Below are 16,218 nucleotides of genomic sequence, written 5' to 3' on the forward strand. Positions count from 1 at the left end.
ATCTACCCTTATTATATTCTAATTACACCATATATCATATCTTAATAAAATCTTCATATTAGCTTAAAACATGACTACTTTAACCATCCTTTAATAATTATTGGTCGACCCTAGGAAAGAAAAACATGAACTTGCTAATTTCTATAATTTTTCTTACTTGGGAACCAATTTCTTATTCTTTTGTCTAACAATTTCTTCAATTACACTAAATTCTCAATTTATTAAACTCATCATCACTATGTAAAACAACATTAAATACTAAAAAAACATCACTCACATCATTATGACATAATTACAACTCACTTTATAAAAGCTATTAAGAAAAAATATTATTCATTTCTCTAAGTATGGCTGGCCACCTAAGGCCTCATTAATCCTCTAATTTCTTCATTATTTCATTATAAATTCATTGATTACATAACCTACAATGATCCTAGAAACCTAATTTTAAGATAATTTACCTTTCCCAAAAATTTCCATTTAGAACCCTAATTCGATTTTGCAAGAATTCTAATGAAAATCAAGAAATTTATATTTAAATTGACATAAACACGTTCTACATACCCTACTAAGTTCTAATTTTAGTTTCGAACACTAACTAGTTTAGGTTTTCTCCAAGTCTTCTTTGTTCTCTCCTCCTTTCTTCACTCTTTCCTCTAATCTCTCTCTCTCTCTCTCTCTCTACAAATCCTCTCTACTCTTAGTGTTTTATTTTGTTTAATCCTTTTTTAAACCCACTTTTACCCTCAATCCCTTTTTTTCTAAGTATTTGCACAAGAATGTTTTTGAAAATTTTCATGCTGGCTCCTTTTTCTCTCAATATATTTAACGTTGACCTCAAAGGAATAAAAAGAGAGATGGAAGTTTTCAAAATTTAAAAACTTGCTCCACAAATCTCTTAATTTATTTTTTTGTTATTTTCCTAATCTTCTTCTAACATTTAATACCCTCTTTATACTAACTTGGTCCAAAATCTCTATTTTTTTTTTCAAAATAATCTCACTAATCATTATTAATTTTATCATAATAAAATTCTCATAATATCTTATTTATCCATTCTTTATTATTTTACAAAAATTTCTCTAGGCTCACACGAGACATGAGACTGGCATTACACCAACTAAAGACCAATGAGATATTGATGAATGAAACAAAAAAAAAAGAAAATTAATTTAAAAAAGTGATGGAAAGGAGGGGGGAAACAGTTAAAAGAATGAGAACATAATTTGACATAAAAATAGATAAAATAATGAGGGATGAAATTGCTAAAACAAAATTCAATTAGAAAATTGATATAAAAATAACAATTAAAAAACATAGACCAAATATGATATTAAATAAAATCTCAAGAGATGAAATTAAAAAGAAAAAAATAGTAATTAAAAAAATAAGAACCGAATTCAATATAAAAACCAAAACAAAATAAATTTCAAATGATAAAATTGAAGAGAAAAACATAGCAACAAAGAGAATGAAGGCCAAATATAATATAAAAATCAAATAAAAATTTAAAGGGATGAAAATGAAAAGAAAAATTAATCAAATAAGGACTATAACTAAAATAAAAATAAAATCAGAGGACACACATTCCTTTTTTTTCTTGGCCAACATGTATCTTGATGCCACAAGAGACAAAAGAAAGGGGAAAGAAAAAACATGAGTGCCGCTAAATCACCGAGAACCATGATACACACGTGAGTCCAATAGAAGCATAGCCACTCCATCGAATCTGGCGACACAATAATTTGGTGTTTTTGGCCACCAAAGCATGTTACATGTGCTACTTGAATGTAGCAGCTCTTCCCTATGGGTAGACACATTATCTCTAGATGCCTGATGCTTTTTTTTATTATTATTTATTCTATACCTCTAAAAAGATAAAACTAACCCTTATTTACATTGTTTATAATGTAAAAATCATGAAAAAAAAATCCAAAAATTCCTTAGATGTTAGTTTATAAAATTTTGTATACAAGAAACGAAAGTAATTACATTGGATATAAAAAATGAATTTACAAAAAAACCCTTCCATGGTAGTCTAATTGTTTTTACTATAAGGGTTTGGTATTAATTATATTGTGCAACGAAAAGCATATTGATAAAAAAACCCTTCAATGCAAGTTATTTTTTATTTTCTTCAAAAGGTATTGCAATATTTTTATTATTTATTTATTGTTTGAAAAAGCTAATCTGACCAATAAAAATCAACAGTAATCATTGTATCTTTATGAAAAAACGATCATATCCCTAAACCAATACTATTTTGATGAGCGGAGAGGTAAAATAGTCATTTAACCATAGCAAACCATAATAATTTGTGTCTATTACTACACGAAAACGACTATGCTTTATAAAATTCATGTTAATTATAGTTTATAGATTTGACTCGAGAATTAACTTTTAAAAAACCTAGGTTGTAACACATGAAGTAAATAAAAAAACAAAGCTAAATAAATCAATTCCATTATGATTGATGTTATGTTTTTTTTATTAAAACGATAATCTTTTATTCTAAAGTGTGTTTTCAATATAATATCAAGTATTTAAATATAATTTTAAAATTTAAAATACTATAGAAGACCAAAATGAAAGAAACCAGGGGAAAAAAAAAGGCAAAGAAAAAAAAAAAAAGCACTAAAAGGGAACGAGAAGGAAAAGGGGAGGAGGAAAGCAAAAACAAAAGGAGGAGAAATAAAAAACTGAAACACCGCTATTCCAGATGAAAAAGAACAAAAAAAGAGTTGTAAGAAATGACGTCGTTTTAGCATGGGAGAACAGTTTAAGGAAAAGAATTTAAGCTGAAGCGTTACCGTTTCATCCTAGGTTAAGCCATGTTTCCCTTTCTCCCCCCTCCTCTGGCATTCTTCTCTCCTACTTCAAGTGATGGCCATGGCAATGAAGCGGCAAAGTGCTGTAATGGCCATTTCTTCTTCAGCTTCAACCCTTTTAGGGTTTCATTCTCAGCGAAGCCAAACTGAAAAGGGTATGATTTGCTGTCTTCATACTTCCACTATTAGTCGTAGTCGTAGTGGTAGTGGTAGGCAAAAGTACCAAAAGGGATGTTCTCTTACAAACATTGAAGATGCCTTGTTTTCTTTCAACCACATGATTCATAAGCATCCCCTGCCTTGTATTGTTGAATTTGATAAGTTATTATCAGCTCTTGTTAGAATCAAACATTATGGGACTGTGCTTTCTTTGTCCAAACGAATTGAATTGCTGCGGATTGAACGTGATGTCTTTCATTTTAACATTTTGATCAATTGCTTCTCTCGCTTGCAACGTGTCGATTTTGCGTTCTCTGTCTTGGGAAAAATCATTAAGCTTGGTTTTGAACCTGATGCTGTGACTTTTTCTAGTTTAATTAATGGGCTTTGTTTTGAGGATAAATTTGCTCGTGCTATGGAATTCTTTGATGAGATGGTGGCGAGCGGATATCAACCCAATCTACATACTTATAATACGATTATAAAAGGTTTTTGCAAGATTGGGAAAACCACTGTCGCTGTTGGATTGCTCAAGAAAATGGACAAGGCAGGTGGCCGGCCGGATATTGTAATCTACAATACAATTATTGATGGCCTTTGCAAGGATAGACTAGTCAGTGAAGCTTTAGATATCTTCTCTGAGATAAAGGGTAAAGGTGTTCGGCCTGATGTTTTCACTTATAGTATCTTAATGCATGGTCTATGCAATTCAGACCAGAAGGAAGAGGCTTCAGCATTGTTCAATGAAATGATGAGTCTGAACATCATGCCAGATGTAGTTACCTTCAATATTTTGGTTGATAAACTTTGTAAAGAAGGCATGCTTTCAGAGGCTCAAGGAATAATCAAAATAATGATTGAAAAGGGTGTGGAGCCTAATTATGCGACTTATAATTCGTTGATGAATGGCTATTGTTTGCAAAACAAAGTTTTTGAAGCTAGAATGGTATTCGATGCAATGATAACCAAGGGCTGCATGCCTAATGTTGTTAGTTACAACATCTTAATCAATGGATATTGTAAGGCCCAGAGGATAGATGAGGCAAGAGAACTTTTCGATGAAATGAGTTTTCGAGGCTTAATTCCTAACACTTTTAATTACAACACTCTTATTAGTGGCTTGTGCCAAGCAGGGAGACATTGTGAAGCAAGAGAGCTTTTCAAGGATATGCAAGCCCAGGGCTGCTCCCCAGATTTAGTAACTTGCACAATTTTGCTCGACAGCTTATGCAAACTAGGGTATCTTGATAATGCATTGAGATTGTTTAGAGCAATGCAAGATAGTTGCTTGAAACCTAATTTGGTAACCTATGATATCCTGATTCGCGCCATGTACAAATCTGGGAATCTTAAAACTGCAAGGGAACTGTTTATGGAATGCACATTCAATGGATTGCAACCTAATGCTAGGGTATCTACTGCAATAATAAATGGACTTTGCAGAGAAGATTTGATAGATGAAGCGTACAAAGCTTTCAGAAAAATGGAAGAGGATGGCTGTCCACCAGATGTTTGCTCATACAATGTTATTGTCTGAGGATTTCTCCAGAACAACGAGAAGATTTGATAGATGAAGCATGCAAAGCTTTCAGAAAAATGGAAGAGGATGGCTGTCCTCCAGATGCTTGCTCATACAATGTTATTGTCTGAGGATTTCTCCAGAACAACAAGAAGATTTGATAGATGAAGCATGCAAAGCTTTCAGAAAAATGGAAGAGGATGGCTGTCCTCCAGATGTTTGCTCATACAATGTTACTGTCTGAGGATTTCTCCAGAACAACGAGAAGATTTGATAGGTGAAGCATGCAAAGCTTTCAGAAAAATGGAAGAGGATGGCTGTCCTCCAGATGTTTGCTCATACAATGTTCTTGCCTGAGGATTTCTCCAGAACAACGAGAAGATTTGATAGATGAAGCATGCAAAGCTTTCAGAAAAATGGAAGAGGATGGCTGTCCTCCAGATGCTTGCTCATACAATGTTGTTGTCTGAGGATTTCTCCAGAACAATTAGAAGATTTGATAGATGAAGCATGCAAAGCTTTCAGAAAAATGGAAGAGGATGGCTGTCCTCCAGATGCTTGCTCATACAATGTTGTTGTCTGAGGATTTCTCCAGAACAACGAGAAGATTTGATAGATGAAGCATGCATAGCTTTCAGAAAAATGGAAGAGGATGGCTGTCCTCCAGATGCTTGCTCATACAATGTTATTGCCTGAGGATTTCTCCAGAACAACGAGAAGATTTGATAGATGAAGCATGCAAAGCTTTCAGAAAAATGGAAGAGGATGGCTGTCCTCCAGATGTTTGCTCATACAATGTTGTTGTCTGAGGATTTCTCCAGAACAACGAGAAGATTTGATAGATGAAGCATGCATAGCTTTCAGAAAAATGGAAGAGGATGGCTGTCCTCCAGATGTTTGCTCATACAATGTTATTGTATGAGGATTTCTCCAGAACAACAATGCATCAAGGGCAGAACAGCGATGCATCAACGGCAGAACAACTTATTTTGTTTATGCTCATTTCAGAGTTGAGGAATGAAAGCTGGTTAATTCTTCTCTAGATGATTAAACGAATTTGGATTTTCATAATAAGTAACTTTGAAGATGCTCTTGGCTGCAATGTGCGTGGATGCTACCTTTCTTTTGCAAATGAAAACAAATAAATATGCAGAGCACTTCCACTGAGTTTTATTTCATTTATATATTTATTTATTGTTTTCAAATAGCTTCTTCTGTTTGCGGAATACGATTATATGTCGTTTTGTTTGTTGAATACATGTACGGTATGTTCTCAAGAAAAAAAACTTTGTATCTTGAAGTTTTATACTGTACAGTGGGAATTAAACTTCTTGTGACTGACAACAGGAGGAGTTTTGATATAATTTTGATGTGCACAGGATGATTGAGATCATGTGTACAGGGGGACATAGGATGGCCATTTATGATTATTTTGGCAAATTGCTGGTATAATTCTGTTTGAAGCTGAGGTATTGATATGCTGGCAGTAATACTATAAAACATCCAATGCTAAATGCTTGATGCTTCTGAAATTGAGAGTTAAATTTCTTTGTAATTATTTTGAAGCAGGGGTGTAGGCAGTGGAGCTTGGGATGGCTGGTAGAAATAAGTCTCTCTGTCAAGCAGGAGAACTGACATCAATCTGGCGAGACAAGTTTTGAATGAAGTTTCTTTCCAAGTGTGGATAAACGTGAAGTTGCTTACAACTTTCAGGAAGGATACTCTGTGACAAGCGTTTGAATACGTGATTTGATTACATTTGAAAATAACTTGAAACAGTTCGTTAGTTTTTTTTCATCATTTTTCTTCTTTAATCTTTAAATCCCACCTCAAATAACCATGCTTAAAACCATTAAAAAGATGCATGAATAATTTGAAACAGGAGTTTATAGGAATTACAAGGAGAATACATGCATGAAGCAAAATATAACGACTGTGGTTTGCTCCTTCTGTGGTCTCAGGTTCGAGTCATGTGATTGCTTATATGATGGCCACTGGAGGCTTACATGGTCGTTAATTTCAGGACCCGTGAGATTAGTTGAGGTGCGTGCAAACGGGCCCGAATACCCACGTTAAACTAAAAAAAAAATTTAACGACTGTAATTTTGCTACTGTTCCTTTGAGAGGCAGGAAATTGGACACAAGCACCCGAATTTAGAACATACAATCGTGTTTTAATCAAAACTTGCAGTTCACCTAAAATCATGCAAGATAAAATGAGGGGACTTAATTTTTTTTTTAAATCCTATTTAACTTCAAAGGGTTGCTCTCGTAGTTGAGGAGAATGCATGTGTTCTCTCCTCTTTCTCTCAGACATCCCCTGCCTTTCTCTCCATTTTCACCACACGAACTATTCATTGTGCATGCACCTCGATATTTTTTCAATTCCCAGCGCCCATCTCACCCAATATTTTTCAAATGATATATTCCCTTACATAATCTCTACAAATATACATTTCTACACAAGTTGGTGCAATCTTTTTTAACTGATAGTTGACAATGCAATCACGCATCATATTCAATGCAAATTAGGGTTTTATTTTATTTTTTACCAATAATTATTTTTAGCAAACATATTATTAATATATACCAAACACGTCACTAATAAAGCGTCAGACACTATTTTTAATGGTGAGCACCGATAATTTTACTGGTCAATTTTCATGCAACACAAAAAACAATTAACATGACTAAGATCTATAAATATATTGGATCACTACATAAATAAAATATATTTAAATCATAATTTTATTTTATTAAACTCAACATTTCTTTACACTTGTATTTTCTCTTAAATTTTATTATTTATTATTTTTCTTAAATATTCACTAAATTAAACATAGGAAAGTCATTCCATAAAATACTTATTACAAGGAATTTATTTTTATAAAAACAATCAACCTGATAACCAAGCCAATCATTAAGTCTTTAATCAATCTCGCATATCTTACCTAGGATAATAACTCATGAAAAACCTAATTTGTACATGAAGTTTTTTTCATCGTCTCCTGTAAAAAGGTGGCAAATCAGTTTGAAGTAGTTGGATGGTTCTTCGAATAAAAGATTGTGATAAGCATTCATCCCAAAACAAAAAAAACGAAAGAAAGAAAGAAAGCATGGCCATTTGACCAATAGTGACATTAATTATAATATTATAATATTTAAAAGTATGGTTGTAGCTGCGATTATTTTTTAAAAGTGTTTTTTATTTATAAAAATATTAAAATAATATTTTTTTATTTTTAAAAAATTATTTTTAATATTAGTGTATCAAAATAATATAAAAACAGTAAAAAAATATTAATTAAAAAAAATAAAAAAAATAATTTTTTTTTTAAAATACTTGTTAAATATAAAAACAAACAGGAAAATAATAAATTGAAGGTTGTTGGCGTATCGAACTCTAGGAATGGGCAGCTTGATGATTCCTGCAGGTTCATGAACCTTACAAACTCACACGGGTCAATAATGGAGCCTGGAGGTTCCTTCCAAAATGTTGAACTGACTCTCGTGATTGGTTAAATTTTTTTATATATATTTTAAATATTTTAAGATAAAAATAAATTTTAAAATATAAAAAATATTATTTTAATATATTTTTAAATAAATAATACTTAAGAAACAACCGTCACCCGCGCAATGCCAAAATTCCTTCCGATTTTATTTTGTTCTTCTTGTAAGGTGACTCCGTAGGGCAAATTATTAAAATTGGCACGTGTCGAGTCAAACTATACAACATAACTATATTATTCAGCTGACAATTTATTTATACTTCCGGGAATGATTCAAGACTAATAGTTTTTTTATTTTTTTAAAATTTTTTTTAATATTAACATATCAAAATGATCTAAATACACCAAAAAATATTAATTTAAAATAAAAAAAATAAAAAAAATTTAATTTTTTTTTAAAAATACTTTTAAAATGCAAAAACAAGCAGAACCAAGTGAGTATATATATATATATATATAGCATATCCCATCTTTTATTATTCAATATTATCTACACTAAATTAAGAATATTTTCTTACAATAAAAAATATTCTTACATAATTTTTTATCAATCGTAAATAAATTTCATTTTCAGTTGATCATAAAAGGAGACCCCTCTCACCAACCTAATACATTTAAGACAAAATTATTAAATTTCATGAAATTCCAATTACGCGACTGCCTCAAACTTCTAATCACTGGAATCGTGCAATTCACGCGCCGGACGTGCAATCTTTCATTTCCTTACCGGGCAACAAAAGCCAAATCTCCACTTGTCCGGAGAAAGAAAATCGAACTTGATCCTTAGCGCGTGATTTCACAGCAGATTATACAAGCTCTTATCCAATTCCTAAAACGACCCTGCTTAAAATACAGGGTCGAAACAAACCAGAGAGCGAGTACAGAGAGAATTCTATACCTTAGGAGTGAGGTTCTTTTCTATGTGGTGATTGTACTTTAGTTATTTGTCTTAACTCGTATCTAACAGCCACTTGGGCCCCATTAAACCGCCACGATAAAATTAAAAAACAAAACGTGCATAATGATAAAACAAAGAAATTCTCTAATCTCACCTGCAGTTCACCATTGTAGGTCCCTTCACCTTTCAATTCCTAACCATTCGAGATGCTATATCATCAAACTAATTTAAAATTTATAGATATTAAAACTAATTTATGATGTTGATATTCAATCATATTCATAAAATCTGAAATTTTATTTATCCAAAGCTATTTTAAGCAAACTTTTTTTTTCCACTTTCATATTTTTCTTTTAAAAGCATACCATTCATATAAAAAAAATTCAAAACCAAGTCAAATTACATGAAATTTACACTTCATTTCCCTACAAGAAAAAAGCCATCCATACCAAAACAAATAAAAAATTAGTTTCTTAGAAAAACTTCAGTTCATTTTTGTTAAACCGAGCCAGGTTGGCTCGGCAAGTTAACATAAAATACTCAAGATTTAAAATTTAATTTAAGTTGAGTTTTTATCTGAACCAAACAAGATATGACTTGACCAAACTTAATTAGCCCAGTTAAATTCTTATTAACTAAATGAACTCAAGATCAAGAGAGAAACAAAAATTAAATATTATTGGTTTAATAAAAATAAATGACTCGGTTTGATTTGATAACCTATAAATTAATCCAATAACAAAATGATTTAGATTTTTTTTATAATCATTTTTGGATTGTATATGACAATTATGATAATTTTTATAGTATCACTGATATTTTATTAGTTATTTCTCAATATGCACTTTAACAAATAAAATAAATTAAGATAAAATTCATTATACTTACGATTTTCTTCTTCTTTTTATATTATATCTATCTATTGCATGGGTCTTTTTCTTAGCCTACAAAGTGACTGATAAAATTTATCCGACAACTATGATTTCACTATTCCCTCTCACTTGACTAGTCTTCCACGTCATTGGTCTGTTATTTAATGCAACGTACCCAGTCATACCGATCATTTTTTTTTTTTTTTTTTGGTTTTCCAAATTTTTTTTGTAGTTTTCCAAGTTATTTTGAGAAAACTTACGCGTTAAACTTTGAGGTCACGTTTCTCCTACATAAATCATTACAGTTTCTCGCTTTCTTGTCTAAATTTCTCACTTTTCTCTCCAAAATTGTCTCAAGAAATCTCTTTACTCAAGTTTCCCGCAGATTCTCAGCATCCAATCAAAAAACCCGAAAGGCCAGCAGAGCCCATTTTGCCCTTGCTTGCTTTCGCCTACCGAATCTTGATCTTGATTTGATTAGATTAGGTTCTCTTCATTTAATCTAATCAAAAGCATTCACTCCATTGCCTTATTTATCACTGAGCCTCTTCTTTCCTTAGTCCTCCAAATTGACTGCTTAATCACTGTTTCATTACCTGCTACCAGCCCTTCCTTTTAATCTGCTAGCTTTTTTTTTTTTGCTTGGTGGTATTTGATTGGTTGAAAGAGAGGGAAATGACGATTCAGCCCTCACCGGGAAGTTCCGGTTTCTTGCCGGGAAGTTCAGGGTATTTAGACATGTTTCCGGAGAGAAGAATGTCGTATTTTAGTAATTCTTATGTAATTGGATTGACGGTTGCTGCTGGCATTGGCGGTCTCCTTTTTGGCTACGATACTGGTAAAAGTTTATTTTCTTTTGCAATCTTTATGGTCTCCGGTTTTCAGTCTGGTAAGAAAAAGAATCAAACGTTTGGTTAACTTTTTTTGGAAAAATAAGCAAAGGGGTGTTTTGATTTATTAAAGATTAGATGGTGTGTTGTTTGATGAGGAAATGTTGTTTATGCAGGTGTAATTTCAGGGGCTCTTTTGTACATAAAAGATGAATTTGAGGTGGTTAATCAGAGTAGCTTTTTACAGGTAATGATTTTTGTCATTTCTTGCCAAAGATTTAGTTTTGCGCTACTTCTTTGACGGGGTTTATAAAAAAAGTGAGATTAAAGCGGAACTGAATCTGTAATGTGAAATACTTTAATTTCTGAATGAGAAATGATAAATTCCTGAACTTTTGAATGATAATAACTATAATAAAACGATGATTTTGTTATAAATCTGGAGGTCTTGATTGGTTATCCATCATCGTAATGATTGTTCTACTTCACAGGGAACAGTTTTTCGTATGGAAATCTGTTGGTGGAATGATGGGTTTCTGCTCTTGCTAAAGATTTAATCTCTGTTTTTTTGTTTTGGGATTTTTCAGAAAAGCAAGCAAAACTGCTTAAATAGGAAGTAGAATTATCTATAGTCAAAACTACTACCATCACCAAATGGCAAATAGTGAAATTAGTAGAACTACTAAAAAATTTTAATGATAAAAAGAAGTCAAATGGTTATTTTTTGATCTGGAGGTTATCCATCATAATGATTTTTTTAACTTGGCAGGAAACTATTGTCAGTATGGCATTGGTTGGCGCAATAATAGGAGCTGCAGGAGGCGGTTGGATCAATGATGCGTATGGACGCAAGAAAGCTACCCTTCTTGCTGACGTTGTCTTTGCAGCTGGATCCATTGTTATGGCGGCTGCCCCGAATCCCTATGTTCTTATATTGGGACGGCTTTTTGTTGGCCTGGGTGTCGGTATAGCATCTGTTACTGCTCCTGTGTATATTGCAGAAGCATCTCCTTCAGAAGTAAGAGGAGGATTAGTAAGCACAAATGTTCTTATGATTACCGGTGGACAGTTTCTTTCCTATCTTGTAAATCTTGCTTTTACTGAGGTCAGTTTAATCTGTCTTTATTTCGCAGTTTGTTACAATACAGTTCGGGGTCCGCCTATAAAGCATTTTTCCATTGAAGATACTGATTCTCTGCCTTTAAAAATGTATATCATGAAATTCCAATATTCTTTCTATCTGATGCGGTTTGCAAGAATGTTTCTTTTCATGTCCACTTGGTTTTCTAAATGTTGTAAAAATTTGTGGTCCACATTGTTAGTCGCAAATTAGTTTAAACAAAAGACGGCTGTTACTACTCTTTATAATGTTCTAGGTCAGAACAAAGCTATTTCATATAGATGTTTTCTTGTTGAAGTAGTTCAAAATTATTTATGAGGTTGTCAGAGGAGGAGCCCAAGAGCATTGGGTGTCTCTACATGATCAAAGTCTTCTCCTTGTTATGTGAAATTATAAAATGGAAAATGGGAATGTTTAATTAGTTCTTAGAGCGGGGAGCTGTGGAAGGAATTAAATAAGTAATTGGCAGAAGATCATGTGATCTTGAGAGTACAAAATTCTAAATTCTATTTACTAAGCAAATCTCTCTCTAATGGCTTCTCTTGAGTGACAAATTGCTGCAACTATTCTACTTCCCAATGCTGAGTTATTGCCTAGAGAAATTGTGTTATTTTCATTACATTTACTCTTGTGTGAAAGGTTTCACATTGTGCAGCTCTGAAGAGACAGCAAGATATAATTTCGGGGTCCTTTTTAAGATTTGGCACTGAGAAACATCATTGAAGGAGTCTCCTTCTCTTTCCTGCCTAATTTAGATCATCCATGGTGCCCTCGTTGTTAATGGCATGTGACACATTCCTTTCGCCTCAAAATCATCTTGATAACAAGATCAGATAGTATTTATGCATAAATCTGGTTTTCCTTATTATTAGCATGTGCTTGCTCATATGTAGTAAACATATTGACAATATAATATAATAACATGGATTTTTTTTTTCCTGGAGGCACCTTTGCTAGGTTTCTGTATTTTACTTCCTCTATTTATAGAAAAATAATTTGAATGAATTGAGACATCTCTTGAGAATTTTGCTTTTTAGTAAGAGAAATTTTTGTGAACATGAACCGTCCTTTTTCTTATCAGAGACTCCTGGAAACTGTTAACATTAGAGCTCCTTTCTTCACCTTCTGAGGGATAGTTGATGACTCTATGGAGGACGGTCTTTCGTCTCTCTGATACAGAGTTTGAATGGCATTGGCTATTGATGAATTTCTCGCATGGAAAAACTTTTGGGCATTGGCTGTTAGATTCTGGTGGGTGTTTTGGATTAGATCTGAAGTCACATTCTCTGAATTATATTCATTGAGGGCATGATATGGTCCTAGGCCCCTGGCATGAGCCTAGTGATATGCTTAGTTAGCCTTAATAAATTTTAAACTAACAAGGGCACAATGTAATAACATCCAAGTTCTCGAACCGATTTAGTTTAAAATTTTTGTTGGCTCTGCCTTAACGTTAAGGCTAAAAGAGAACTCATGGAGAATATTAAGCATAAATAACAGTATTTAGAGTATGATCTCAATTTTCATAAAGGAGAAAATTGCTTTAGGTTGATGCACTACTTTGAAGGTTTAAACTTGTGAAATCTACCTAGAAAATGGATAAATTCTTGGGTTGAAAATTTTAATTTTATTTGCTCCACAAATTTGGAAATAATTTAATTTCATTGAAAATAAAAAGGGGGAATTGTACTTTAAGACTATTTTTTTCCATTCTACATGGCTTTCTAACATTTTTATTGCTTCGATAGGTCCCTGGAACTTGGAGGTGGATGGTTGGAGTTGCTGCTGTGCCTGCTGTGATTCAGTTCTGCATTATGTTATGCTTGCCAGAGTCTCCTCGGTGGCTTTTCATGAAGGTATACACAACAAGGATACTTTTTTAAAGAAAATATTTTCTGAATTCTGTTTTGACATAAGCTATTTTCTTTTCATGTATTTGCATCTAAATAACATTGATCTTAATATGCAGGACAACAAAGCTAAAGCCATTGCAATACTTTCTAAAATATATGACGTTGCTCGGTTACAGGATGAAATTGATCACCTTTCCATTACTGAAGAGGAAGAGTGCCAGAAAAGGAATGATGTCAAAATCTCAGATGTGTTCAAATCAAAAGAAATCAGACTTGCATTTCTTGTTGGGGCTGGACTTCAGGTAAAAGATCTGGCAAACCCCCTTATCTACTAAATTACATCGCTGGCCTTAGAATGACTGACATTGTGTGTTTGACGTGCTGCTAATACAAGCTGGCATCCATGCATCATCACTAATGTGCAAACTTGCAATCAATTTATAAACCAGGTTCTATTTTTTTTGCCCATCTGACAGTAATTCCCATGAGGAAACTAATAATTTTTTAAATTAGCAGTTTAATCTGTTGCTTTAAGATGGCATCACTAATAGTATTTTAACAAGATGCTGAACCTCTTTGCTCTTTCATAGGGTTGGACTATCTTCTTATTTTTCTGAATATGAAAAGTAAAAACCAATGTTTACTGGGTACTTTTCTGGCCCAAACCACAGAGATGGACACTTAGTGGAGTTGATATGAGAAAGTTTTTGGTGCAGAGCCAGTTGACTGCCATTTTTTTGTCCATTGATTCGCTTGCTGCTTACTGAATATAGAAATCTGGTGTTGTATCAATTTTGGAGTGCTTTGATGCAAAGGTCCACGCCTAACTCCTCTTCTCCTCCAGTAATAGAATTCATATGTGTGAGCTATCCATCATCTTTTATCTGTATTGAGTCCCTTGCTGCTTATTGACCGCACATTTGGGTAATCATACGAGTTTTAAGTGCTTCTGGCATTGTGACAGTGTTTGAAATATGGATCATCTGATATTCTTTCCATTGAAATACACTAGTGTCCAGGTGAAACACAAAAGGAGGCATGAGCTAACAAAATTCCAGCAGTAAATAGAAAACCCTCCTTAAGAAGCACCGTAACAAATAATAACCGAGAGTTCTGTGATGTTGCAGGCTTTTCAGCAGTTCACTGGTATCAACACAGTCATGTACTATAGCCCAACCATTGTGCAGATGGCTGGTTTTAGTTCCAACCAATTAGCACTTCTCCTGTCCCTTGTTATTGCTGCCATGAATGCCGCCGGAACAGTTCTTGGCATTTACCTTATTGATCATTTCGGGAGGAAAAAGTTGGCCATCTCAAGCTTAGCTGGTGTAATTGCATCACTTTTCATTCTTGCTGGAGCATTTTTTGGCAAGTCATCTGGCTCTTCAAATGAACTCTATGGGTGGATTGCAGTTTTGGGGTTAGCCCTGTATATTGCTTGCTTCTCACCAGGGATGGGACCTGTTCCATGGACTGTGAACTCAGAGATATATCCCGAACAATATCGAGGAATATGCGGGGGCATGTCAGCTACTGTTAACTGGATCTCCAATCTGATAGTAGCCCAAACTTTCCTTTCAATTGCCGAAGCAGTAGGAACAGGTTCGACTTTCTTGATGCTTGCGGGCATAGCAGTGCTCGCAGTTGTGTTTGTGATTATGTATGTCCCAGAGACCATGGGGCTGGCATTTGTTGAAGTTGAGCAGATATGGAAGGAGAGGGCATGGGGCAGTAGTTACAACACAGAAAGCCTTCTTGAGCAAGGAAACGACAAATGAGTAGTAGGTGCCGTGCGCACTTGCTGAGCTTGATAATATCAGCGCCAAATTGTAGGTTTATAAAACAATCTGTATGTACTGGAGCTATAACTAAATCTGCTCTGCCTGTAAAATCTTGTGCATGAAGATGCTTTGAATCCAACCCCACTGCATGAGCAGAAGCCCCCCACTTTCATGTAAAATTACATCATGTAAAAAAATATTTTGAAAAGTAATTGTTAGGAAACTTCCAACTACTCTGAAAAGCATGGAGTAACAGGCTTTAGTTTTACCATGGAAATGATGAAATTGACAGCACACTTGTTTTTACTAGCATTAACCTTACACATTACGGACCTAATTTTCTTTTAAAAAATAAATTGTAGGAAAGAGAATTTTAGAAAAATAAAATATTTTTTGATTTTTTTATAGTGTAATGAAAAATAAGTTAGAAAATACTTTTTGGTGTTTAGTTATGTCATGGAAAATAAATTAGAAAATAACTTATTAATAATTTATTTTTCTCAAGTTTACTAAAATAACAATGAATAAATTTTATAAAATCTTACAAATTAAAAAGTTGAATGAGAATGAAATTAAAAAAAATATAATTTTATAAATTATCTCAAATAAAATAAATAATAATCAAAATAATAGAGATCAAATCTAAAAAATAAAAAAAATAAAAGATGAAGAATTTAAAATAATAATAATTAACATTTCATAAATTATTTCAAATAAAATAAGTATCAATCAAAAGAATGAGGATCAAATTTAATATATAAAAAATTTCAATAAAAAAATAATAAGAGAAAAACAAATAACAATTATAAAAATAAGGACCTAAGTTAATATAAAAATTAAATTTTA

General features: G+C 33.0%; 2 protein-coding genes across 4 annotated transcripts in view; both read left to right on the forward strand.

Annotated features, from left to right (window-relative positions):
* The first annotated feature begins 2,728 nt into the window (after nucleotides 1-2,728).
* On the forward strand, nucleotides 2,729-5,846 carry LOC18106937 (pentatricopeptide repeat-containing protein At1g62930, chloroplastic). The gene is made up of 2 exons (XM_052448248.1): nucleotides 2,729-4,783; nucleotides 5,010-5,846. The coding sequence occupies exon 1, from the start codon at nucleotides 2,884-2,886 to the stop codon at nucleotides 4,522-4,524; it is 1,641 nt and encodes a 546-aa protein (XP_052304208.1). The 5' UTR covers nucleotides 2,729-2,883; the 3' UTR covers nucleotides 4,525-4,783; nucleotides 5,010-5,846.
* Nucleotides 5,847-10,020: 4,174 nt separating this feature from the next.
* Nucleotides 10,021-16,218, forward strand: part of LOC18106938 (inositol transporter 1) — a 30,142-nt gene continuing 23,944 nt past the window's right edge. The window contains exons 1-6 of one of the 3 annotated variants that reach the window (XM_052448572.1): nucleotides 10,021-10,626; nucleotides 10,795-10,865; nucleotides 11,388-11,723; nucleotides 13,487-13,594; nucleotides 13,708-13,893; nucleotides 14,719-15,376. In XM_052448572.1, the coding sequence (XP_052304532.1) occupies nucleotides 10,464-10,626; nucleotides 10,795-10,865; nucleotides 11,388-11,723; nucleotides 13,487-13,594; nucleotides 13,708-13,893; nucleotides 14,719-15,369 (1,515 nt within the window). In that variant the 5' untranslated portion in view covers nucleotides 10,021-10,463 and the 3' untranslated portion in view covers nucleotides 15,370-15,376. Of the gene's footprint in view, nucleotides 10,627-10,794; nucleotides 10,866-11,387; nucleotides 11,724-13,486; nucleotides 13,595-13,707; nucleotides 13,894-14,718; nucleotides 15,606-16,218 lie in introns of those variants that run through there. The other 2 variants (XM_006372832.3, XM_024588873.2) reach the window with 2 other exon arrangements.

The sequence above is a fragment of the Populus trichocarpa genome, chromosome 17 (genome assembly GCF_000002775.5).
Source record: "Populus trichocarpa isolate Nisqually-1 chromosome 17, P.trichocarpa_v4.1, whole genome shotgun sequence".
Classification (NCBI taxonomy): domain Eukaryota; kingdom Viridiplantae; phylum Streptophyta; class Magnoliopsida; order Malpighiales; family Salicaceae; genus Populus; species Populus trichocarpa.

Bases quoted from the DNA above. Each gene is read 5' to 3' on its own strand.
- LOC18106937 (XM_052448248.1), top strand. From the start codon at position 2,884: ATGGCCATGGCAATGAAGCGGCAAAGTGCTGTAATGGCCATTTCTTCT.